Genomic DNA, 23276 nt, shown 5'->3' with positions numbered 1-23276 from the left:
ATTCCCCAGGTAGGGAGCCTCAACGCTCAGCATAGACCATGGTTGGCGCTATCATTTCTTTCGTTGGCAGGCGCAAGAAAGAGGCTAGCCATCGCCCGCTACACGGTCACCCGTTTTGGAAGCCCTGGTAGGCGTTGCCGGCAGGTTTGCTTTTTCTTTCTTTGTCTCGACCACTTCTGACGTGGCTACCTGACGAGCTAGATGTGAGGCGTCACCATCCTTTCATTTATTCGTTAAGTTCATGTGCTGCTCGTTTATAATCGCTGAGTGTTAGGAAGCGCATGAGACAAAGGAAATGTTCGTTTTCGAAGCAAGGAGGACTTTCGCGGCAGTGGCTGCATGCTGTTAGTTCTTGTGGCTTGTAACGCCACCTTTACAAACACCGTTGACGTTTCCCTTTAAAGTGCTTGTTATCGGGGTGCCCGTGCGACACAGCCATTGTATTATCACTGGAGTGACCTCGTTCATTTGACGATCAAGGTTTCAACGCCGCAGCGTTAATATTGTGCAAATGGCCGCGCCAGCGCTACTCCAGTACTCAGTTGCCTAGAAAGTGGACATTGTGCTGGCTTACGTGAGCGCGCCAAAGGACGCGGAGCTGGCATCAATGCTTATACTGTCCAACATCCTGGCTGTCGTGGGCCAGCTCGCCCCACATTGGTACCTATATTTAATCAGTTTAGGACCACTCGATCAGTCCATGCACAGAAAAGGAAGCGACCAGCCAGTGCAACCGATGATTTTGACACCGATGTGCTAGCATACGTCGCTGTCAGGCCGGAAGCAAGTGTCAGGAAAATTGCCAGCGCATATGGAGTGAGTCCAGCTTCAGTTTGGAGTTGACTTTCAAGACACAGCTACCCCGCATATCATCTGTGTCTTCACCAAAAGCCGAGACTAAGCGACTTTCGAAAATGGCTCGATTTTTGCAACTGGTGCCTTATTCAATGCGACGAAGATCTGGAATTCCTCAGCAGACTGCTTTGGACCGAGGAGGCCCAATTTTGTAGGGATTCGAATGTCAATTTGCACAACGCACATTACTGGTGCGATCAGAATCCCCACTGGCTTCGTCAGCATAAGCACCAGGTAACGTGGTCAGCAAACGTATGGTGTGTGTGGCATTTATAAAGGCCGTATTGTTCGTCCTTACTTCATCCACGGAAACCTTACTGGAAAGAAGTGCATAGAGTGCGTTTTAAAGGGCGTCGTCTCCGAGTTTGTCTCAGAGTTACCACTGGCTGTGCTGAAAAAAATGTGGCTGCAGCATGCCGGAGCCCCGCAGCATTTTTCTTCACCGGCTCGCAAATACATTGACGAGTCCTTTCCCAGCCTTGGGCGTGGTGAATTGGGCGTGGTGGAAACACAGCCTGGCCGTCTTGGAAATCCCATTTGTCACACATGGACTTCTTTGCCTGAGGATATCCTAAAAATGAGCTTTTCAAGACGGAACCAGCCAACCTCGAGGATATGAAGCAACGTTTGAAAATCTCTCTCGACAACTTTTCCAGACAGATTCTTTTATATAGTTGGAACTCCATGAAAGCGCGCCTTCGTCTGTCCATCGCAATGGACGGATAGCTATTTGAGCACATCATGTAAATATTCTGTGTTGTCGTCCAAAATGATATTACTCTCGTGGAGTGCCCAAATAGGCCTACAACCAAGAGAAAGATTGAAATAAGCCATTTTTGTTCATTGGTGCTTTTTACATGACTCAAAACTGCTAAGCATAGTATGAAGTCAAGATTTACTAATCCTGAGCCAGCACTTGCAAAAAATGGGGTGGCAGCTAGTACGAAACAACGTCGCGCTACAATGCCAAGAAATTTTCAGCTACCTATCCCTAAGGGAGAACATATTCGTCTTTCATGTATTTTCTTAGAGTGAACGGAAACAGTCAGCACTCCGCGTATTACACCATAAACGATTTGTCCAGTTGTAAACTTTTTCGCAACCGGCCCACAGTGGCAAAGCCTTTCACACTGCGTGTTAGAGACATAGCCGAAGAAAGAAGGGTTCCCCTGCTTGAATACCACCTTATGTCCCCTGCTATACGGCCCCCACCGTGGCACTGGCAACCAATAGAGTGTGATACATCCTTCGTAGCTGTTACAAAGCGCGCGCCTCTCGCGCATATAGGAATGTACTTCCTGGAATTACAGCACAAATACTCCTGTCCTGAATTCTTTACAGACGCATCAAAGTTTAATTCTGGCGTATCTTATGCAGCAGTCGGTCCATCCTTTTCGGATACCGGTGTTCTGCACACGAGCACAGGTACCTTCACAGCAGAGGCCTACGCGATATTGGCTGCCGTTAAACACATTAAAGGATTGAATATCCCAAAGGCAGTTATATATACAGACTCTTTGAGCGTCGTAAACGCATTGAATACTGTCAAGAAATATCAAAGTCTTATATTTGTATCTCTCTATTCAGCATTATGCACCACCTATATGCGTCCAAGCAACATATCGCAGTATGCTGGTTGCCGGGGCACCGCGAGATTGAAGGAAACGTGTTGGCTGACCAGCTAGCCACATCCGTCCACGTGCACGCTGCAGACACTTCCACGACTGTCCCTGTAATGGACCTTAAGCCCTCCCTAAGGGAAACGCTCAGGGCTTACTGGCAGTGGTTGTGGGATAAAGGAACAGAAAATAAACTGCATGTTTTCAAGCCATATCTTGGCAACTGGCCGCCGGTATCAAAGAACCGCCGCACGGAAGTAACAGTTTGCAGACTTAGGATAGGACACACATACAGTACACACGCATACCTCTTGTCAGGTGGTGATCCACCCACGTTTGATAAATGTTGTGAGCCACTTACCGTACGTCACATCCTCATTCAACGCAGGGAATTAGACGCAAATAGGAAAAAGCATTTTCCATTACCACACTGGCAACAAATCCCACTTCATCCTCAAATGATTATAGGTATGGAACCTCTCTTTAAACATCAATCACTGTTTCAATTCTTAATATCTGTACATAGTTTTCATATTATAGCCCCAGGAAATCCGTAGCACAGTCTCCTAACAGAGCTTTCTGCTGCGGTAGCTGCATTAAAAGAAAGCACCTGCCTCCCAGCCTTTGGGCTCAAAGGCCTTAAGGAGACATATGTGCTATTTCCACATTCATGCATTTTAGCCCCGTGATCACTTGTCATTCGTGCTATACCCAGAGACCACTCCACGTATCGCTGTCATAATTTTATACCTATACATTGTTTTATGCTTCTACGATAGCGATTACTTTTAGGCCACTTTACAGCCATGTTACACCCCATCATCGTAACTCACTAATCAGCGCTTAACACATCATTATCAGTCATGGCGCTCTTTGGCCACACCTGGCCCTTGCGCCACAGAACAACTCACATCCATCCTATCCCTCGTCTATTTTAGCTGTCAAGCCCATATAGCGTAAAAATAGCTGCTGATAGTTGCATGTCACGATACCGGCACGGCTAAAAAAAAAAAGAACTCTGCACTGTCTCAAAAACGTTGCTTCATCTTTTAACGAAGCTAGCGTAATGTGAATGGAAATCAAAGGACCGCTTCCGGAGGCAACTGCACTCGCAGAGTGCCAGACCAGCACCCAATAGGATCCTAAGATCTACAGCTGCGTAGTTGGCGATGACCGGTCTGTGCCTTCCGCCGAGTAAGTTAGCAATAGATAACGCTGGCTGCTCCCTATGCTGAGCGTCGAAGCTTCATAGCTAGGGAAAATAGCACGTACATTTCGAATTGACCGCCAGAGTCGTTGCATCACGTCACCAGCGGACGTTGCGTTTGCTCGAGACTTCCGGCGCTCCTCAAGCGCCGAGTTTCGTTTTTGAGCGAGAAAAAAAAAAAAGAAAAGGAAAACGTCAGTCTTCCTCGCGCTGCAGGGCTTTAGACAACGACTTTTTCTTTGTTTTAGAAACTGATATGACATCGTCTTCTCCGGGGCTACAAACTCACCATTGGCAATAACCACCAAATTTCGCTAATTATGCAGTCAATTAGTGAAGTTTAATTAATAAGCTAACTAATTAGCTCGCCTTTGATAGCTCCTGCCCTCCGCCGTAGATAGCAGTTTCATTCTAAAGAGGCTTTCTTTTTTTATCGAAGAGCCTATATTTAAGTATATTTTTTTTGTTGTTTGTTTGTTTTAATGCGAATCCACAGGCTGTCTTGTAAGAAATTGTAACCATATCTTTGTTTCTATCCTTATCTACTTTAACCCCCCCTTATGTAATACCCCTACAGGGGTCCTTAAGGACAAATAAATGATGATGATGATGATGATGATGATGATAATAATTTGGAAGTATTCGCTGAAACACAGTATATCGTCGTAATAGCGTGCCAATTTTCACCGAAGTTTTTGTTTAATCCCTCTGGCAATAATAAAAAAAAATGCGATCAAGCATCGAAAAAAGACAAACAGATAGAGGCTCCCTCTATGCAAGATACTTGTTCATATCGCGTTATAGTGAAGGGAAAGCTGGGAAGTGTGCGAAATGACAAGAGGCTAACGAGTGAGTGGTGCGAAACCCGCATTGCCGTGATTTCTTCAGCTTTTCGCGCTCACAGTCATCGTTGTCACCACGATCATCGAAACTTAATGAAGTTCTGTGAATAAAAGAGCTGTCTTTCACAAAGCTTTCGTTTCCCTCGTCATACCGGTTGAAACGGTGAATCGCATGACGTGATCACTGCCACGCGAGTACATTTCTACTACTTCTGTACATATTCCGTCACGCTAATAGACGACTGGTTATCTGTTCTACGTATTACACCGATCTTGCATTTCGTCCTGCCAAGACCACTTCTTTCTATGAAGTCGCGCGGGTAAGCTCACAGTTCTTCAAGCTTCACGGTTTCATCCTGCGCATAGTTAGGTTCAGCGCTGCGAGAGGGCGCTTCGGTCACCGATGCACACCTAGTTGCATCCTATACATCCGAGTTATCATTTCTTGCAGTCATGTCTCTCTGAACAGAGCAGCAGGTTCAACGACCACTATACCTCAGGCCGACGTCTTTACCCCTCTCTCATCCACAGGCGTCAACAGCTTCGAGGCGCTGCAGTGTCCCGAGGTGAACGAGTTCCGGCGCAAGATGCGCTCCTTCTGCAGCGGCATCGCCGACCAGCGCGCCGAGTGGCCTCCGCTCGAACAGGTCAAGTACAGGTACCCGGCGCGCGTCGACCGGTGCTCGTCGCACTTTCCGCCGCCCCACATGGCCGACAGGGTGTCCGAGGACACGGCGTTCGACGCCCACATCCTGCTCGAGAGAGGGGTGAGATCCGCAAAGCGCTGGTACTTCCTTTTTTAAACGCTACGTTTCTGTTACATCCGGAAAGGGGCAGTCAGGCCATCAGTGGGTACAACGCCGATCCAATTGTACACATCATCGCGCCTTCAAAATTGCATTCGTTATACCTTCTTCCTCTTTATTCGAAATTGTGCTGCTGGTAGTAAGAGTGGATATCGCGGAATTCCAGGAAAATAAAACTGGCACAGAGGTTGGTTCCCAGGCGCAGTGGTATCTACGTTCGCAAAGTTAGGAAGTGATCAAAAGCTTTTCATCATAGGGTCACCACAGTTGCCCTGCAAGATAGAACATGTTTATAACGATGCGTTTTGAGGACAGGACACAGAAAGAATGCACATAGCACAGCCGCACTCTTTCTGTGTCCTGTCCTCGAAACGCGCCGTTGTAACCACGTTCCATCAAGCCAGAAACGTAATAGCCCAGCCAAGTCTGTTAATCGTTGCCCCGCAAGAAAAGGAGAGATACAAAAGAAGGCAGGAATATTTACCAATCCAGAGTCCGGTTGGCTACATAACGCTGGGGGATGGAAGAACGCGAATAGAAAGAAGAGATATAGAGAGGGGGGAGATTTGCACGGACAGCACTACGGAATCAATGGCGCTCGCACAAACCAGACGTCCTCAGAGAGCACAAAGGTGCCTTCAGTAAGCCTATGAGTGCCAGAGCTCCTATAAACTAGCGTTGACATTATGGGTACGTTGTTGCTTCACAAAGAAGCCCAGAAGTCTTCTTCATTCGGAGAGTAAAGAAGGTAATCATGGAGGACTGGTGAAGTAACGAATGCGACAACATCTAGGAGTTGAAATTCAGGCCAGGCCATTCGACAAAAAATAATTGTTATTTCTGATTGCTCTCATGGATATCGAACATTCTACCTACGGATCATGTTTATTAGGATCACTTACCTTTGAACCATTTCCATTTTGAATAGGCGAAAATGTCTTGCGCTAATGTAAAAGGTTACAGAGTACGTAAGTTTTATAGCAATAAAAATGAAACTGCAATTAACCCCAACGCAAGGCAATGAAAGCAATACCTAACCCGCCCTTCTTCTCCTGATTTACCACGACCCTTTCTTAACTAAACTTAGGTCAATGTTTTCGCTGCGGCTGAGGTACGGCCGTAAGGCTTGACAGCGCACTGTAGCTCGGCATTCTCACTTATGCGTTCACGCGCGCATGCGGATAGTCATCTAAAGGGGTCTTCGCGCTTGGTGAAAAAACACAGCCTGCGGATAGCATACGTCGCTGCGAAAATGACAGCCAATTTTTGCAGCCGTCGGATCTCGCAAGCGGAGCGCGAAGTTACCTTTCTCTTAAACGCTTTTTTTTTTTCAGCAAAAGCCTGCTCCTCATTCTTTTCTGAGTACACTATTTCGTGACATAGTAAATTCCCACACGCCGCTGCTATTGACGAATAGCTGACATCAATCACGAAGGATGTGTGGATCAGTGCGCTTCTTTCTTCTGTTACTGCGTGTGTTTACTGACGCAGTTTAGTAAACAGTAAGCGAAAATCTGTTTTCGAATTTTGATAACAACTACGTACTTCCGGAAGAAGGCGACTATTGCCTGCTCACGCTCAGACACAGCCGCATGCATAGGAATTATACTATGGACATCCTGCTTTTCAGTGTCGTAGCTTTCGGGTTTCACTAGTTTCGACTAGGTTTGAACACTCGACTAGCCTCAAACCACGCGATGCTTAAGGTGAGACCGCACGCGCGCTTGCCAGTGCGCGCTCACTCCTGGCCGCTCCTGGCTAGACGCCCTGGGAGACGTAATAGCTTCGTAATGAGCTATTGATGAGGCTTCAAAAGGCGCAGGTAGGACGTGGCTACTGTCGGTCGGTCAAGCTGGTGCAGGACAATATCCAGTCGGTACCACGTAGCACGAGACGTTCATTTGAGGGTTCGCCAGCCGTTCGTGCGCAGGCGCAAGAGAGAAAATCTGGGGGCGTTTGTTCCTGGAATATATGACTCTGCCTAGGCACTACGAGGAGGTTTTTTAGCGTGTGTTGTAGGCGTGCCGGCATTGCGGGGAGGGGTCGAGTTTGTTTAAGCTCGGACGCTGGCTACTGGCGCGGTAAAATAGGTGAAGCAGCGGGCACTGACGCCCGATTTGGCGACCGCTGTGTTGGGCAGACTGTCTCGCACCTGCGGCGTTCGTGCTAAGTCAGCCGTGGCAGATCATAGCTTTGTCGCGCCTTACGGCATCTACCTTGTGATTAACATCACAGATGTTTCTATGGAAGCAGTAACGACCGCAGTAGAGCCCGGGCCGCATATATTGAAAATCTAGAAGGCAGAGCGGCTTAGCATCCGCGGTTGGACGCAAGTGGCTGAAAGGCCGCCGGTGACAATGACTGACTAAGCACCAGCGCCGCAGGTGCGAAAAAGATTGTCCGACGTAACTTCAGAGGCGAAGTTGTGATTGGCGTTGCAGAAGACGCGGGGCGCGGCAGCTCTGAACTGCAGACAATTTTTCTGCCACATGATCAGATGTTTTACTTTTTTTGTGCGTCTGAACTAGTATTGCTTGTGGCACATCCCTCTGCGTGTGGCTTTTAAGCCAAAGCCTTAGATCTCTGCTTCAAGGTCGCGTTGTGAGGTATTCAAGATAGCATGTGACATGAGGAATGCCGGAAGCGCAACAAAGCATGTCCAGACGTGTATAAGAGATGATTACTGATTAGCACAGGTAATTAATGATTGATTAGTGATTGCTTTAATATACATTAAGGTTATTAAGGAGGAATAAGGTGCGTTAAGGAGAATGAAGGTCGATGAAGGTGCATTAAGGAAGATTAGCGCGCATTAAGGTGGATGAAGGAGGATGAAGGTCGATTACGGTGGAATAGGATGAAATACGTTGCGGTGCTCAACATTATTGCCTGCAGAATATTTCTTGCGTTACTACTTCATGACCACAATCACGACTGATTGCTCAACCGTCATAATCAAAGTGGAATTGATGCAATGATTTTGGCTCGTGTTAAATCAATAGAAAAAGTTTCCCTGCAGAACAAAACCGTAAAAAGGTAGTTTTAAACATTAGCTATTAAAGCGAAGATTCCCGGCCTCAGCCTAAAAGCCAGTACCAATAGTAGGCGTGCGCGATCATGTGAACACCCCCTGCACATTTCCTTTAACCATGAGAAAACCAAATAATAATCGTCGCCCACTCATGCGTGCGTGGAAGTGCAGTTCAAAGCAAATTCCAAAAATCCAAGGTGTCCTTAGGTATCGCCTAAGAGACGCGAATGCCAAAGTCTTGTAAAGCCTACTGTAACTCACCTTAATCAACCTCCATCACCTTTCTGCCACCCTACTCCACATTAATCCTCCTTAATCCACCCTTATCGGTCTTATTTCTGCATCACCCCTAATTCACCTTATTCCATCCTAATCGACCTTAATCCTTTCATCCGCCCTAATTCTTTTTAATACGCCTTAATCATTGATCATGCACCTGAATCCTCCTTTATAACCCTAATCCACCCTTAATCTCTTTAATGCACCTTAAACTTCCTTCATGCCCCTTAATCCCCTTTAATCCTTGTTCATGCATCTTAATCAACATTAATCCACTTTAATACACCCTAATCAACCTTAATCCTCCGAAATCCGCCTTAATTCAATCACTAATGAATGATTAATTAACTTGGCTAATCATTAATCTCTCATACACGGCTGGACATGCTTTGGGTCGTTTCTGGCCTTCCTGCGCGCGTGATCTTTTCTGTTCACAACGCGACCTTGAAACAGAGATCCAGAAACTTTTGCCTTAAAATTTAAAAAAAAAAAACGCAATGTGGACTAGCTAGCGCTCATCACCTGCAATACCACGGGTATACTTGCCGCTAATTTTTTCGGGGCCTGCATTCATTGTATGATTGACGCACACTTCGACGGAAACTGAAAATAATAGCTCCTCTACAAGCCGCTATTACGATTTTAGGTAAAACACGCGACCTGTCCTAATAATAACGAAAAGCGCCATCGAGAGGCTGTATCATCGTTCAGAATTCTTCACAGAAGGAAACAACCTACAGTGCTGCATTTCCGACTGAATAACAAGAGTTGGCGACGTGCGAGGTGATGGAGCCCCACCGGAATATTAAGCATACTGAGGACAACCCCATTTTTATGCAACGCACAAATTGCCGCAGCAAAAACGCTGGTGACCAGGCCGGGAGAAGTAAAAAAATGCAGCATTAGGGAGTGCTTTGATACGAGCAATAAGAAAGACGCCTCACCTCGGAAACAACATTGCTCTTTGTCGGAACAAAGTTCTTTCGGCCAATGTTATGCAGCCACTGCTTCCTGTGCAATTAGTCACGCTTTTTGATGTGGTATCGCAAATATTGCATAACAATCTTCAGGCTTCTTGCTGCAGTTATATGCGCAACAACACGGCATAGCGCTAGCACAGGGAGCAGGAAACGCAGCGTACAACGTTCGCTACACCGAGCTAAAGTGCCGAGCTAGCCGAGCTGAGGAGAAAAATGGTACGGACAAAAAAGAAAGAGACAAGCAAAACGCAAGATCCGCGCGTTTCCAAGGGCAACGGCAGGGAGACCAATTGTCGTGCAGAAAAACGGGGGCAGAACTGGTTGCCGTGGGGGGAGGGGGACGCGCAAGAGGCGAGGAGGAGGCGAGGAGGACGCGTGGTGGGGGCTGAGTTAAAGAGTGACGGTACTTTCGAATTATCAAGGGACGTAACGTTTCGTGCGCCGCAAGCGCCAAATCGGGTGTAGTGGCGCCTCCGTAAGCATCCAAAATCAAATTTGAACGGCGCGCCACGCTGACGTTGAGGAGGCGGAGCCTTGTGGGCACACACCGCTCAGCCGTAGCCTTCGCAGTGCAAATCATTGAAGAAGCGGAAGCACCGCGAACGCTCTGCTTGATTACCAATAACTCGGCGTTTGCTGAATGCATTGAAGAAGTTGCTGTGGCAAAGTATTTCTGAAATAGGCCATTTTAACTTCAAATGCATTTCACCACTTCGATAAAAAGTGCTTCGGGGCCCCTTTAACAGCCAAGAGTGAGAGTAAACCGGTCAATGCAAGTGGACGGCAGCACCAACACTACTCAGTGCCTGTAGACGTGCGCGGCCACGAGTATGAGCGTGAACGAGCGCAGGCTAGTACAACTGGGCACGAGTGTGAAGGTGGGCGAATGCCAGTGACGCTGAGTAAGAGAGCCTTACGTAAATATCGGTGAGCGTCGGTGCAGACGAATATGGGTGCGAGAGAGGGCATATCTTAAATATAATACTGATAATTGAGGGTGAGTGAATGTGAGCTTATTTTGCTGACGTATATGGAGCGCACGCGCACGTTCATTCGTCTTGGTCCTGTTGTCTCGCTCTTGTCTTCCAGCGATATATGACCCCTATTGATGTATCTAACCAACTAGGCGAACAACCATACTTCTGAATTCTCAGAGGCCAGGCCACGCTTGATATGTCTCGGTTGCCTGCAGCGTATCGGCGCCTCTCCTCGGCCCAATCCCAATTTGTTTTTCCCATACAAAGGCCACAGCTAACGTCATCATGATCATCATCATCGCGGCCGGCAGAATACGCGTGGTGTGATAGTCAAAAAATGAGAATTTATTTTAATTCTGGAGTTTTATGTGTTAGAACGACTTCCAAAACATCTCGGAAGATCGCCATGACGACTCTGCCATTATGCACGAGGACTTTTTGCAAGGGACGCCATCGCAATGCCCTTATTCCAATTGGTTTTTACACATCAAGCGCAGATCGATGAAGAAACTCGCCAGAGGCGAGCAAGTACCCGTTGCAGGCAGGGTGATCTCTCCGCTATCACCCACCTCCGACACCGCGTCATCATGAACATCCTACGCAGCTGCGAGCGCTGGGGTATCAAAGAAGCCTTCTTTTAAGAAAAGGCGACAACCCCCCCTCCCCCCCTGCCACGTAGGGACTTCAAAATCATCATTCGACCCAATAAAGGCCTTCACCAACCACCTAATCTCGAAAGCCGTCTCGGCCGCCTGCGGAGGTAAAGTTGATGATTCGTATTTCCTTGTACGCTTGAGACCCGGTTCCAACATATTCATGGGTAGTACCCTGGGTCAGGAAGTCGCGGATATTGTGCGCAAGATCACACGGATTGTGGTGGGCAGCAACCTTTACGAAGTCACCTCTTACGTTGCGGCACTGGACGGAGTGGCCCGGGCGTCATTCATGGAATCGACCCGGATACCCCTCCCGAGGAGCTTATGACTCACCTAAGGGTGAGGACCCAAGGCGTGGAAATCGTGCAGGCCCGCATGCTGGGAAAGACCGAGACGGCCGTGATCACGTTCAGCTCTCACGCAGTTCCACGATACGTCTACTACTACGGAGGGGAGACTGAGTGCCACCCCTACAAGCCCACAAAACAAATCTGCTACGTGTAACAGCGCATGGGACACCGATCGGACGTTTGTCCTGCCCCGAACATGAAGATCTGTCTCGCTTGCGGGACGCGCAACCCGACGGACGACCACGAGTGCATGCTCAAGTGAGCCGTCTGCAGCGAAGCCCATGCCAAGGGGTCTCGCGAGTGCAAGCAAAGGCTCAAAAGCAACAGCCCCACCACCAGAAAGCACCCTCCACCCGGAAGCAGGAAGATAGACGACGACAATGATGGAGGAAGGCCAAGGCGAAGCCGCCTGCGGTGGTTCAGCTCGGAGTCCTCGGCGAGCCGCTCAAAATCCCGGTCCCAGTCCAGGTCCAGGTCAAGATCATGGTCCCGGTCCCGATCTCGGTCGCAGTCCAGGTCCAGGTTCCTATTCCGCTCGAAGCGGACAAAGCCAGGACAGAAGCAAGGGCAGCGGCAGCCTTCTGCCTCGTCATCCACGTCGAAGCAGAGGAACCAATCGGGCAAGAAGAACCAAGCCAACAACAATAAGGTGAGTCGGAATCAGTCTAGTACCTCCTCCGCTCAATATTCCGGTGACAATAGCAAATGCTCCCAAGAATGTACGCGCATCAGGAAAGAAAGTAAAGAACTCAAAACTCAGGTTAACGACCTGAGTCAACCCATGCAACGCTTAGAAGCGCTGTTAGGCAAAACGAACAACAACACACAAGCAGGGCCGCAAAGCGGTACGATAGGGCACCAGCCCGCCATCTCCATTACTCCCCCCTCAAGAACCACTACGCCCTCCTCGCTTCCCGGGGCGGTCTCGGCAGCGGCATGCCAGTCAAGTGTAGTCACCCTGGAAATCATTTATGCTATTATACAACATATGCTTTACCAGATGGGCGAATTAAAGAATGATGTCAAGGGGAACACACCAATCCATAAAGACCTTGAAAGAAGATTACGCAAGGTTGAATTTGGCTTGCGCAAGCGGGTCGACGACGAGAGCAGCAACCCATACGTCAAGGTGTACAGGCGCATAAACAATACGGGTGACGGCAGGGACGCCGACAACTGCGACGGCGGTGGAATGTACGTCAGCAGTGGTGAACGTCACACACAGCGCGCGCGAACACCTCGAGATCTGGCAGTGGGATTGTCGCTCTTTATACAAGAAAGCATGTTCACTCCAACTCTTCATCCAAAATCACCCATACCCTCCCCCCTCTCCCCGACGTCATCTGCCTTCAAGAGGTCGGGAACCAGCCGATCAAGCTTCGGGGTTACTACGTAATTAAACAAGCGGGATCACCGAAGCTCGCGGTATTAGTTCACAAAATGGTGACGGCCGTTGGATAACATTATCAACATCACGACATTAATCATGTGCTAATGGAAGTCATGCCGCAGAAGAGGGGTAGACATAGAACTTTCATGTTGAATTTGTACAGTCCGCCGAGGGCTCAAAAGGACGACTTCCACATCATTTACGACAGCCCGAGAGCTGCTGGCTGCAACCAGCTGGTAGTAGTGAAAGACATGAACGCCAGACACACGACTTGGGGCTACCAACAAGACACGCAAAAGGGGAGGTCGCTCCTCGATGCGGTTGACCAAACGGGCCTCGAATTGATAACCAATTTGCTCCAACCAAACCAAGTAAGCAACAGTGTAAGTCGAGACACGTTTCCGGACCTATAATTTGTCAAAAACGAAAGGGAATACTCATGGACGCACCTGGTCCAAACACTGGGGAGCGATCACTACATTCTCAGCATCTCGGTATCCGCCCCGAAACTCAAGAGAAGTGGTTATTGTGGGGAAAGGAGGAAAGGCTGACACTATCTTCTGCAACCCTTGCGGGTGCACGGCTCAGCGCCAGCAGGGGTGTAGATATGGGAATGAAGGAAATAGAAGGAGGGAGAAAGGTAGAGAGTCGCCATGGCATTAGCGGAGCAGCCCGGCAGGGAAGGCCCAGTGGCTTCGACCGGAGGAGTTGACTGGTGATAGACCATAGGAGGTGGCCCAGCAAAAGCGAAGTTGATGCGGATCAGGAGGCCCGAGGTGGTGAATAGCCGTTAGGCTATTCGTCTTTGAAGAAATTTCCTAGAGTCTCGCCGAGAGCCCCGACGAGTCGAGGTACTCGACGACACTTAGGAAGCCTGGTAGCTGATTACGACTGGGGAAGAGGATGTCTTCCTGTCGTGAACATGGGAGCCCCAGGCGGGAGAACTCCTGCAGAAGTCGGCGCCGATGCTGCAGGTGAGCAGGGCAGGCCAGCAGAAGGTGCTCCAGAGTCTCTGGGTCACTGCAGGAGGCACAGGCTGGCGAGGTGGCTTTCCCAAGGCAGTGCCAGTGGGCTGCCGTCCAGTAGCAGCCAACCCGCAGTCAGAGAAGCAACGAAGTATCCCTTCGTGGGAGGCCGTGCGGTGGAAGAGGCCGTGGAGGCCGCCTCAGGGATGCCCGTTTATCCGGATGGCAGGCGAACTCAAGAGAACAATTGGCGAAATTAGGCTCACGGATTGGGAGGCGTACAGGCAGTATCCCCTCCCCCCGCTAGAAGACTGTATAACAGACATAGCGGAAAAGATGCAGCGCCTCCGGGAGGCCCACCTACAAACTACCAAAGCCTACCAGCGCATGGTCGAGACGCCAGAAGTCGACCGCCGGCTCTTACACCTGTGGGAAGCCCGTGCGGGCATCCTAAAACGGTGGAAGCGACAGCGGTTAAACCGGAAACTACGTCTGCGAATCGAGCATATAACATAAGAAGCAAGAACTTACGCGACCGAGCTGACAGCAAAATTGCGTACAGTTTTGCACCTCGCTCAAGGGTACCCTGAGTACGGCGCAGACGTGGGCCATCCTACGTTGCCTGATCGAGCCGGACAAGGCGAAATCGACAACCAGTCGGACGCTTCTAGGAATCGCTCACAAGTTCCCCGCGAACGGCCAGGATCTGATTGACGCCCTAAAAGCAGATACCAGGGTAGCGACCCCATACGACTCTGCCTCCTAAAATGCGAAGGAGAACCAAGACCAAAACTGGACGCTCCGATTCCATGATTAGAAACCTGAGCGAAATGCACATCCGGGACTTGACCGAATACCTAAACGAGGAACTCTGGACCAAGGGACATGTACTGAACGAGTGGAAACGCGTGGAAATCGTGACCATTCCCAAACCCCGCAAGAAGTTCTTGATTGACGCCCTGCGGTCCCATCTCGCTGACTTTGTGCGTCGGCAAGCTGGAAGAGAGGGTCATCAAAACCCGCCTCGAACACTACGTAGAGGACAGTGACTTCTTCCCGCACACCATGATTGGCTTCAGGCCTGGACTTTCTGCCCATGATGCTTTCCTAATACTAAGGGAACAAGTTCTCAAGGGCATCCCGAAGGGAGGAGAACACCTCCTGCTCGCACTTGACCTGAAATTGACCTGAAAGGGGTCTTGGATAACATCTCTCACGAGGCCATTCGAAAGGGACAGAATATCAGCTGCGAGGATCGTATATCTAATTACGTCAAATCGTTCCTGACGGGACGGACGGCAACCATTGCAATAGGCCAGACTCGATCGGATACGATCGATGTACCAAACAAAGGACCGCTGCAGGGGGCGATAGTCTCCCCGATTCTCTTCAACGTCGCGATGCTTGCACTGACCAAGGAGCTGCGGAAGACCCCGGACCTAGGTTACGCCCTGTACGCAGACATCACGCTCTAGGCAACCAAGGGCTCCCTCTTGCGAAAGAGGTGACCCTTCAGGAGGCCGCGACGGCCGTGGAGAGATTTGCGGCAGCGGGCGGGATGCGTTGTGCGCCCGATAAGTCTGAGGTGTTCCGGGTGCACGGAGGAGGAATCTGCAAGTCCCCCGGTCCTATCGACTTCTACCTGGAGGGCCAGAAAATCACGGAAAGCAATAAGACTAGGACTGTGGGTTTTTGGTTCCAGAGCAACCTGAAAGCCTCCCACAACATCCAAACCCTAAGGTCCGCCACCAACCAGAGCTCACGGATTATCAAACGGATAACAAGAAGCCGCAAGGGCATGCGAGAGAGGACACGCTTCCCCTCGTCCAGGCTGTGGCGATCAGCACAGTAACGTATAGCATGCTGTATCACTACCACTCGCTAAACAAACGCGACCAAGAACAGGCCGATGCCAGCATCAGAGGCGCGTAGAAAACGGCCCTGGGTCCCCCTGTCACCACCTCAAACGAGGAGTTATTGGCCCTCGAGATCCACAACACTTTCGCCGAGCTGTCAGACGAGGTTATGGCTTCGCAGTAAGCCAGACTACAGGTTATGGCGGGGGGCAGAGCCACCCTCCACCGGAATGGAACGGCAACGGAGCTCCGTGCCCTCGATGGGCAACGATCACTCCTGCCCGAGGTCAGAGGCAAGATCAAGGCGAACCCGATACCGAAGCACATGAGTCATGAACTCCATGAAGGACGATGCAATGCTCGCGTCGACAGACAGCGCCAACAATTTAAGGGTGATGCGTACGTAACCTACGTGGACGTGGCGGCGTACCCTGTAGGGGACCCCTTCGTGATATCCGCCGTGAATGGGAGAAATAACTCCTTGACCCTCGCGTCCTCCGTCAGGGCGGAGACCCCAGCTGCGGCTGAGACCATAGCCGCAGCGCTAGTAATAAAGCAACAAGACAGGGTAGGCTGGGAAGTTCATGTCGTTACCGACTCGCAACAAGTATGCCGCATAATTACCAACGGACGAACACCGCTGCTGGCGGCTCAGATTCTAGGCCTGAGGTTGCAAGAATCCCGTCAAACCACGTGGACGCCGGGCCTCGTGGGTCTGGAGGGGAACGAAAGGGCGAACGCCTTAGCTCGAGCGCTAATGAACCGAGAGGGGCAAGACCAATCGTCTCATCGATCCCCACCCTTTACCTTGGAGCCCCTGCCATCCAATTATTGCGACCGACTCGTGATCCAGTGAATGAACCGCAGGATTTATCCTCCCCCTCACGGAAATCTCAGCACTGAACAGGCACTGCTGCTGGCGGCTCAGATTCTAGGCCTGAGGTTGCAAGAATCCCGTCAAACCACGTGGACGCCGGGCCTCGTGGGTCTGGAGGGGAACGAAAGGGCGAACGCCTTAGCTCGAGCGCTAATGAACCGAGAGGGGCAAGACCAATCGTCTCATCGATCCCCACCCTTTACCTTGGAGCCCCTGCCATCCAATTATTGCGACCGACTCGTGATCGAATGAACCGCAGGATTTATCCTCCCCCTCACGGAAATCTCAGCACTGAACAGGCACTAGCTCTCAGACTTATTCAGACAAACACATTCCCAAACCTAGACAGATAGATCAAGATGCACTCACAAACATATCGCGGCATCTGCGCCTGGTGCGGCGACACGCGGCCTACACTCTTTCACATTTCGTGGGGGTGAGGGGGCAAACCTAAACGCTTAAGGACGCCTAGCACGTCATTTGAACGGTGGGAAGTACACCTGACCGGCGATACCTTGGTGGGACAAGAAGCTCTCGTAGAGCAAGTATGTCGAGCAGCCATGGCCAGTGGAGTCTCGGAATGAGGACACCACCCACTCGACCTCAAGAGCAACAACCCCGACGGTCCAAATAAATGTTTTCTCTCTCTCTTTGTCAGAATGACGATCTGACAATGAGAAGTACCATAGTGAGATACTCTGTCTTAATTTTAACCACCTGGGATTCCTTAACGTATACCCAATTCACGCAAAACGAATGTTGTTTGCATTGCATGTCTGTTGGAATGCTGCGGCTGGGACTGAACAGGCGACTTTGTGCTCAACAGGTCAGGGCATAGCCACAGAGCTTCCCCGACGAGTAAAATGAGAGTGATCGGCAAGCGTTGTTCGTGCGTGCTGTGAATGATTAGACACGTGCCACTTTGTGGTTGCCTAGTGAATCTCATCGTTTTTCTTAGGTCGTGTCTGCTGAGTAAGCGCGATGCCGGGATACATTCACGGTGTCGCTCGATATATGTGAATCAAGGTTCCAGCAAGCCGTGCGCTACAGTAGTTGCGGGGCGCTACCCCAGGGCCTTTCTGTGCATGGCGTTTCCGGCATGGTTTTGCGTGGACAAACATTGGCATTTCTTTAAGTATTCCCTCTTGGCGCGATATATTGTAACAGCCCGAACAATACAGTTCTTGTAAAAAATGCTGCCCATATTATTCCTTATAGAAAACACATTTAGTCGTTTAAGCGCTGCCCCCATGCGCAGTTTATTTACCCTGTTGCCTACCGATCGCGTTGGACTAGCAGACTAGCAGAAAGCTGTGTGAAATAGCTTTGGAGATTACGTGCGCATTTACAATCTCGGAGGCCACGCGCCATCTTTCTACTCGGTGTTGGGCGCCTTGTAGCACGATAGACAAATTTCCCCCCTAGGCGAGACTGGCAACAACAACAAAAAGAGCTCAATTTCCTTTGTTGCTTAGAGGATGCATTTTCAACATTACATAGGAATGTTAGCTTACACAAAAATATATTTTCTGCTTGGTACTTTCGTCATTTGGGCTCCTGCTTTCCCCGTATTACCATAGTTATCGCGCTTCCCTCCAACTGAGAACGGTTTCTCGGTATTCCATCGGGCGGGGGCGCCACTATCCATGTGAGCGGACGCGCTTCCGATGGGCTCCGCGAATTTTCGCCTCTTTCGGCAGTCTTTCGATCTTGCTTTCCTGGTTTTTGTGCTCAATCGACGACGGAACACGAGAGGACCAGCAGCTTCTTCTTCAAGTTGGACTTTAGTTTTGCCATTTTGGACTTTGGGTGTGTTCAGCGCAGCACCTAGCTTAGTTGAGCCTAACGGCGCTAAGCCTACCGCGACCGACCGGGCCCGCGGCGTCCCCACCGGTGGCTCGTTTGCCGCTCGTAGTCGCGCGAATGCTGTGAATCATGGTTATTATGGAAGGAACGATTACACCCGAGGAATGTTTGGCACCAGGACAATGGTACGCGAGCGAAGGACGAAGATACATCCCGCTAGAGAAGAGCGGAAAGAAAACTGCGACACAGCGAGCCCAGGAGAGGCAAGCAGGCACGAAAATGGCGGCCTAGTCGATCGAGCGTCAGCAGACGCGCATTACAGACGGCGCCGCTGAAATTGTTATCCGACTACGTGGCGGCCTAGTTAAGCTTATCAAATATGGAACAGCTTACCTGACTTACATAATCAAAATGTCGGCGGGGATCAACCCACGCGAAGAGAAGGGGGATTTGATAACTCCAAATATGAAACAGCACTCCGTTCTCGTCATCACTACCCAGGTAGCACAAAAGAGATACGTAACGTTTTCGTAGCGTTTATCCGAGACGATAAAAACGGGTTAAAGAAGACACGAATGAGAGCACTTCGTTGGGAAAACGTCGTATATGTCTGCTAATGTCCGGCTTAAATACTCTCTTGAGACGATCTAGAACAGGTCTGCAAAACGTATTCGAAAAGCTGGTCTAGAAATAGGATTGGGAAAGACACAAATAATCCCTTTGCCAAAACTATTCGTAACCAATTTCTAAACGTTTTTAGGACGTTATCAAAAAGCTGGTCTAGAAGTGGTCTTGAAAGGTTTACGATAATCTGAAGCGAATTTTCGCGGGTGCCAGGGGCGCGATCGGACATCGTTGTTCAAAACGCGCGTTCAGTTTTGCCTCACGCGACTGGCCTATGCTGCGCCGACGTCGTCAGCCGCACCCGTCGGCACGGCCTACGCCAATCGCGTGAGGTGAAACTGAACGGGCGTTTCCAACAACGATCACCAATCGCGCCCCGGATGAGTAGAAGCGTCGGCGATGACTAAGAGCCATGGCGCAGTGACAAGCACTGTTGCCCGCATGGCCGGCGCATCCTATACCAAGCCACATAAAAATGAACCTGTTAGGAATAATGAATCCTTAATACCGCCTTTAGTAAGCTGCGATGCTTACAACCAAAATGGAAATGACATTCTGCAAAGAACAAATGGCCACGTCTTGGCAGGCGGCCTAACCAAGGCATTCATGCCAAGAGTGCATGAAATGAGAACATTGTGACCAAGCAAAAACACTTTATTAAAATGTAATGCTTATGCAAGGTTCAAGCAAAATGTGTGAGAAATGCAAATAGAAGTAAAAGTACATCAACAATGACAAAAATCGCAGAAAGGATTTGTAATGAACTCGAAAGTGAGCATTCACTAGTACATAAACAAAATTCCAAGTACACATACAAAAATGAACAGAAAAACATGAAGTGTACTAAAGCTTCTCATTTATCATAGTAAAGAGCACGTGATGGACTAGAGTTATCCAGAAGTGACATCGGAGCGAATGGAAGAAGTAAACTGAAAAATGCAAGAGCTTGAATCGGATGGTAACTGCATGCCTCCGAGCAATGTTACCAATAAGCTAGAAGCTTGAAAAGAGCACAATAAGAAATACCACCGCATACCATCATAAAACAATCCTGTGACAGAAATCAAACAATGGGAATGAAAAATTGGAAATATTGCCTTTAGGTTATATCACAGAAGGTAATGGCTAGAAAAAGAACTCTGCAACAAAAAAAAAACAATGAAGTAAACTAGTACAGAATACTTAAACGGGGGAGTCAGTGTAACAAGTAAGCACTACTGTAGTACGGTGAACGATGAGACTGAGTAATGCTGCATCTTGCCACTCCAGAACGTGAGAAATGAATATGCAAGCCTCATATTAGAAACTTACATAAACATGGAAATAAACTGGAATGCACTGGAAGCTGCATTTGTGTAATAAAGGAAGCAATGGTCATAATAAATAGTAATTGGTTTATCTAAAAAGCCCCGTACAAGAGGCAAATTTGTACCACTGTGGCAAAAACAAAGATGCAAAGAATAATTTGCAAACCAGCAAATACATTAATTAGCCCACTGACATGTCACACTTTGCGCACATCTCCAGTCTACTAAAGTAAAATAAAGCACTCTGAATGAGAAAAAGGTTTAACACATGTAGTCCAGAGCCAATTCTTAGCCAGTTCGCCCACACTTTCACATCCAAAATATTTGCCACAGAGTCCAGGCACTGTTCCACTGATGTTTACCAGTTGACCCCCACTTTCACGTCCAAAAATATTTGGCCAACAGTCCAGGCAGAGCTTCATCGAGGAACAGCTTTAGAGCACACTACTGAATATTCTGCAGTCCCGCTGGAAATAGAACAGCCGCACATGCTGGTAGTGGTTTCAATGTAGCCACACTTGCTGCCTTGGACAGGTAAGCCCAGATATCTGCACTGGTGCTCCATTTTGTCGAAGTAGACAAATTGATGCACTACACTGATAGCTGAAATGTTTTGAATGCACAAGCATTGGGTTCACCAGAAAGACTTGCCCACATACCACCGCTGGCATATATATGCACTTGCTCTTCATTCAGTAGCATTGAACTTAAAGTGTTCCCTATGTGGGAGCCACGTGTAATACCGGTGTCACACAACCACTCTTGATCGCGATCAAGCCCGATCCGGATCGAAATGATCGATGCGATTCCCTCACCCGCGCAGCTTGCGCAAAGGAGCCAATCACGACAGAGAAATTTGATTTGTAACGGACTGGATCGCGGTCAAAAGGGCCCCGTGTGAAACCGGTATCAAATAATTCACATACGTACGCTAGGAAAATGTGTTGCACAAGGACAAAGAACTTCGGCATGCCCTGTTGTGCGAAGCGCGCAAACAGAACACAAATCGAAAAAAAAAAGAACCTTCGCAAACTCTTCGCAAACTCCATGCGCACACATGGAACCCGCACGAACTCGGCAGGCGGCCGACTAAGTAAAGCGCGAAGGGCGCACAGCGTACAGTCCGACACATGTCCCAAACTGCAAACAATCGTGCTACCTGGAGCATACAAGTTATTTTATACCAAGGGCATACCCGACTCACGTACGCAGTATCCACAAGCGAGTTATGCAGCGTACATGCTGTATCCATTCGTCAAGTAGAAAAATTGATAACAAGCACAAAGCTACAAGGGGCTCACTATATTACTACCATTTGAGGCGTGAAATAAAATTGAACTTGACCGTTTAATATATTGGACACAAGTTCCTCGTAAGACCATGAAATACCCATCACGTGGGTAAAGGGAGCGAAAACACAATCGAGAAGCTGAAGCGCAAACGATAAAAGCACTGTATATATGGTGCACGCAAAATTCTGTCAGTGCGCTGAAGCGCGAGGGAATAGGGCGGGCACTTGTCCTTACCTCTTGGGATACCGTACTAGTACTGAATCATTTAAAAAAGCCCATTTGTACAAGTTCTCTTGTCTGCAACACTCTTGCTAAACGGGAGACTAAAATACCACCACGACGGCTCTATTGCGGAAATCGGCAAGGTGCGCAGAGACAGCAATTCTGCCGCCTTGCTTAACATTCTGCAAAATGCGACTTTCTTGTTAGGATCACGCATAGCGGCCGATCCCGACGCTAGGGACACACAAGCACGATTTCGTCTCTCTAACTTTCGTCCTTATACCGCCCTTAACTTAATTACAGCGTTATTGAACAGGCGCCTCACATAACATGACAATGAACTTGAAGAGCTGAATAGCGCCCTCCACTCGGCGCCCTCCCAATTGAAAACACTACTGATTTCCAAATGAAAACCACACAAACAGATCGCACAACCCAAACCAATCACAGAATGTCGTTTTCTTGACGGCAAAACACTGCAACACTCACATGACAAAGGGCAGTGGCAGCACATTCGGAACAGCCGCAAACAGGACCACAGCGCAATGCGAGTGCGATAACGCAACTATGCCCGGCTTCACGAATAACGTGGCCGCCTTGGTCCCATGCCAAATGAAAACACTATCGATTTCCAAATTAAAACCACACAAACAGATCGCACAACCAAACTAATCACAGAATGTCGTTTTCCTGACAGCAAAACACTGCAACACTTACATGACAAAGGGCAGCGGCAGCACATTCACAACAGCCGCAAACACAACACAGCGAAATGCGAGTGCGGTGACGCAACTCTGCCCGGCTCGCCCGCCCGGCCACAGAACACCTATACAAAATTAGAGAAGGGAAACTGTACCTTCCACAGTGCTACGGAAATAAGCGTAGCGGTGGCGTCGTGAACTAAAGTATGTGACCACGGGTGGCGCTGTACAACAGGAAACGGAAACGGGGTTTTGCACAGTATGGTCGCTTTAGCTACTGGGTTCTGGCTGATGCGCATCGATCGTGCTCCCGCCAGTTAGGTTGCTGTGTGGCAAACGTAGCGCCTACATATGTATGTAGGCGCTACGTTTGCCACACAGCAACCAAACTGGCGGGAGCACGATCAAGGCGCAGCAGCAAAATATATGTAGCGCTGAGTCATATCGAGTTAAGGCACACTCTGAACTGACTTTTAAGGGCATCCCGAGCGGTTTTTCGTTTATTACGCCGCCGTTACCCCGAGTTGTGCCGCCGCGCTCCAGCTGTTGCATTTCGTGTAGGGCTACTGACAGAGTGCGGTTTCCAGGTGGCACGATTGCCTCGACTGGAATAAACGCACACACCAAAGATTGA

The 23276-nt window shown here is 49.2% G+C and overlaps 1 protein-coding gene across 4 annotated transcripts in view; it reads left to right on the top strand.

Moving 5' to 3' along the window:
• Pi3K92E (phosphatidylinositol 3-kinase 92E) overlaps positions 1-23276 on the top strand; it is a 160721-nt gene that overhangs the window by 31301 nt on the left and 106144 nt on the right. For 3 of the 4 annotated variants that reach the window (XM_075686775.1, XM_075686774.1, XM_075686776.1), the window contains one exon: positions 5055-5290. In XM_075686775.1, coding sequence (XP_075542890.1) covers positions 5055-5290 — 236 coding nt within the window. Of the gene's footprint in view, positions 1-5054; positions 5291-12052; positions 12252-23276 lie in introns of those variants that run through there. The other variant, XM_075686777.1, reaches the window with a different exon arrangement.

This window comes from Dermacentor variabilis, chromosome 3 (genome assembly GCF_050947875.1).
Source record: "Dermacentor variabilis isolate Ectoservices chromosome 3, ASM5094787v1, whole genome shotgun sequence".
Taxonomy (NCBI): domain Eukaryota; kingdom Metazoa; phylum Arthropoda; class Arachnida; order Ixodida; family Ixodidae; genus Dermacentor; species Dermacentor variabilis.
Note: the sequence above shows the minus strand (reverse complement) of the source record. Positions and strands in the feature narration are given on the sequence as shown.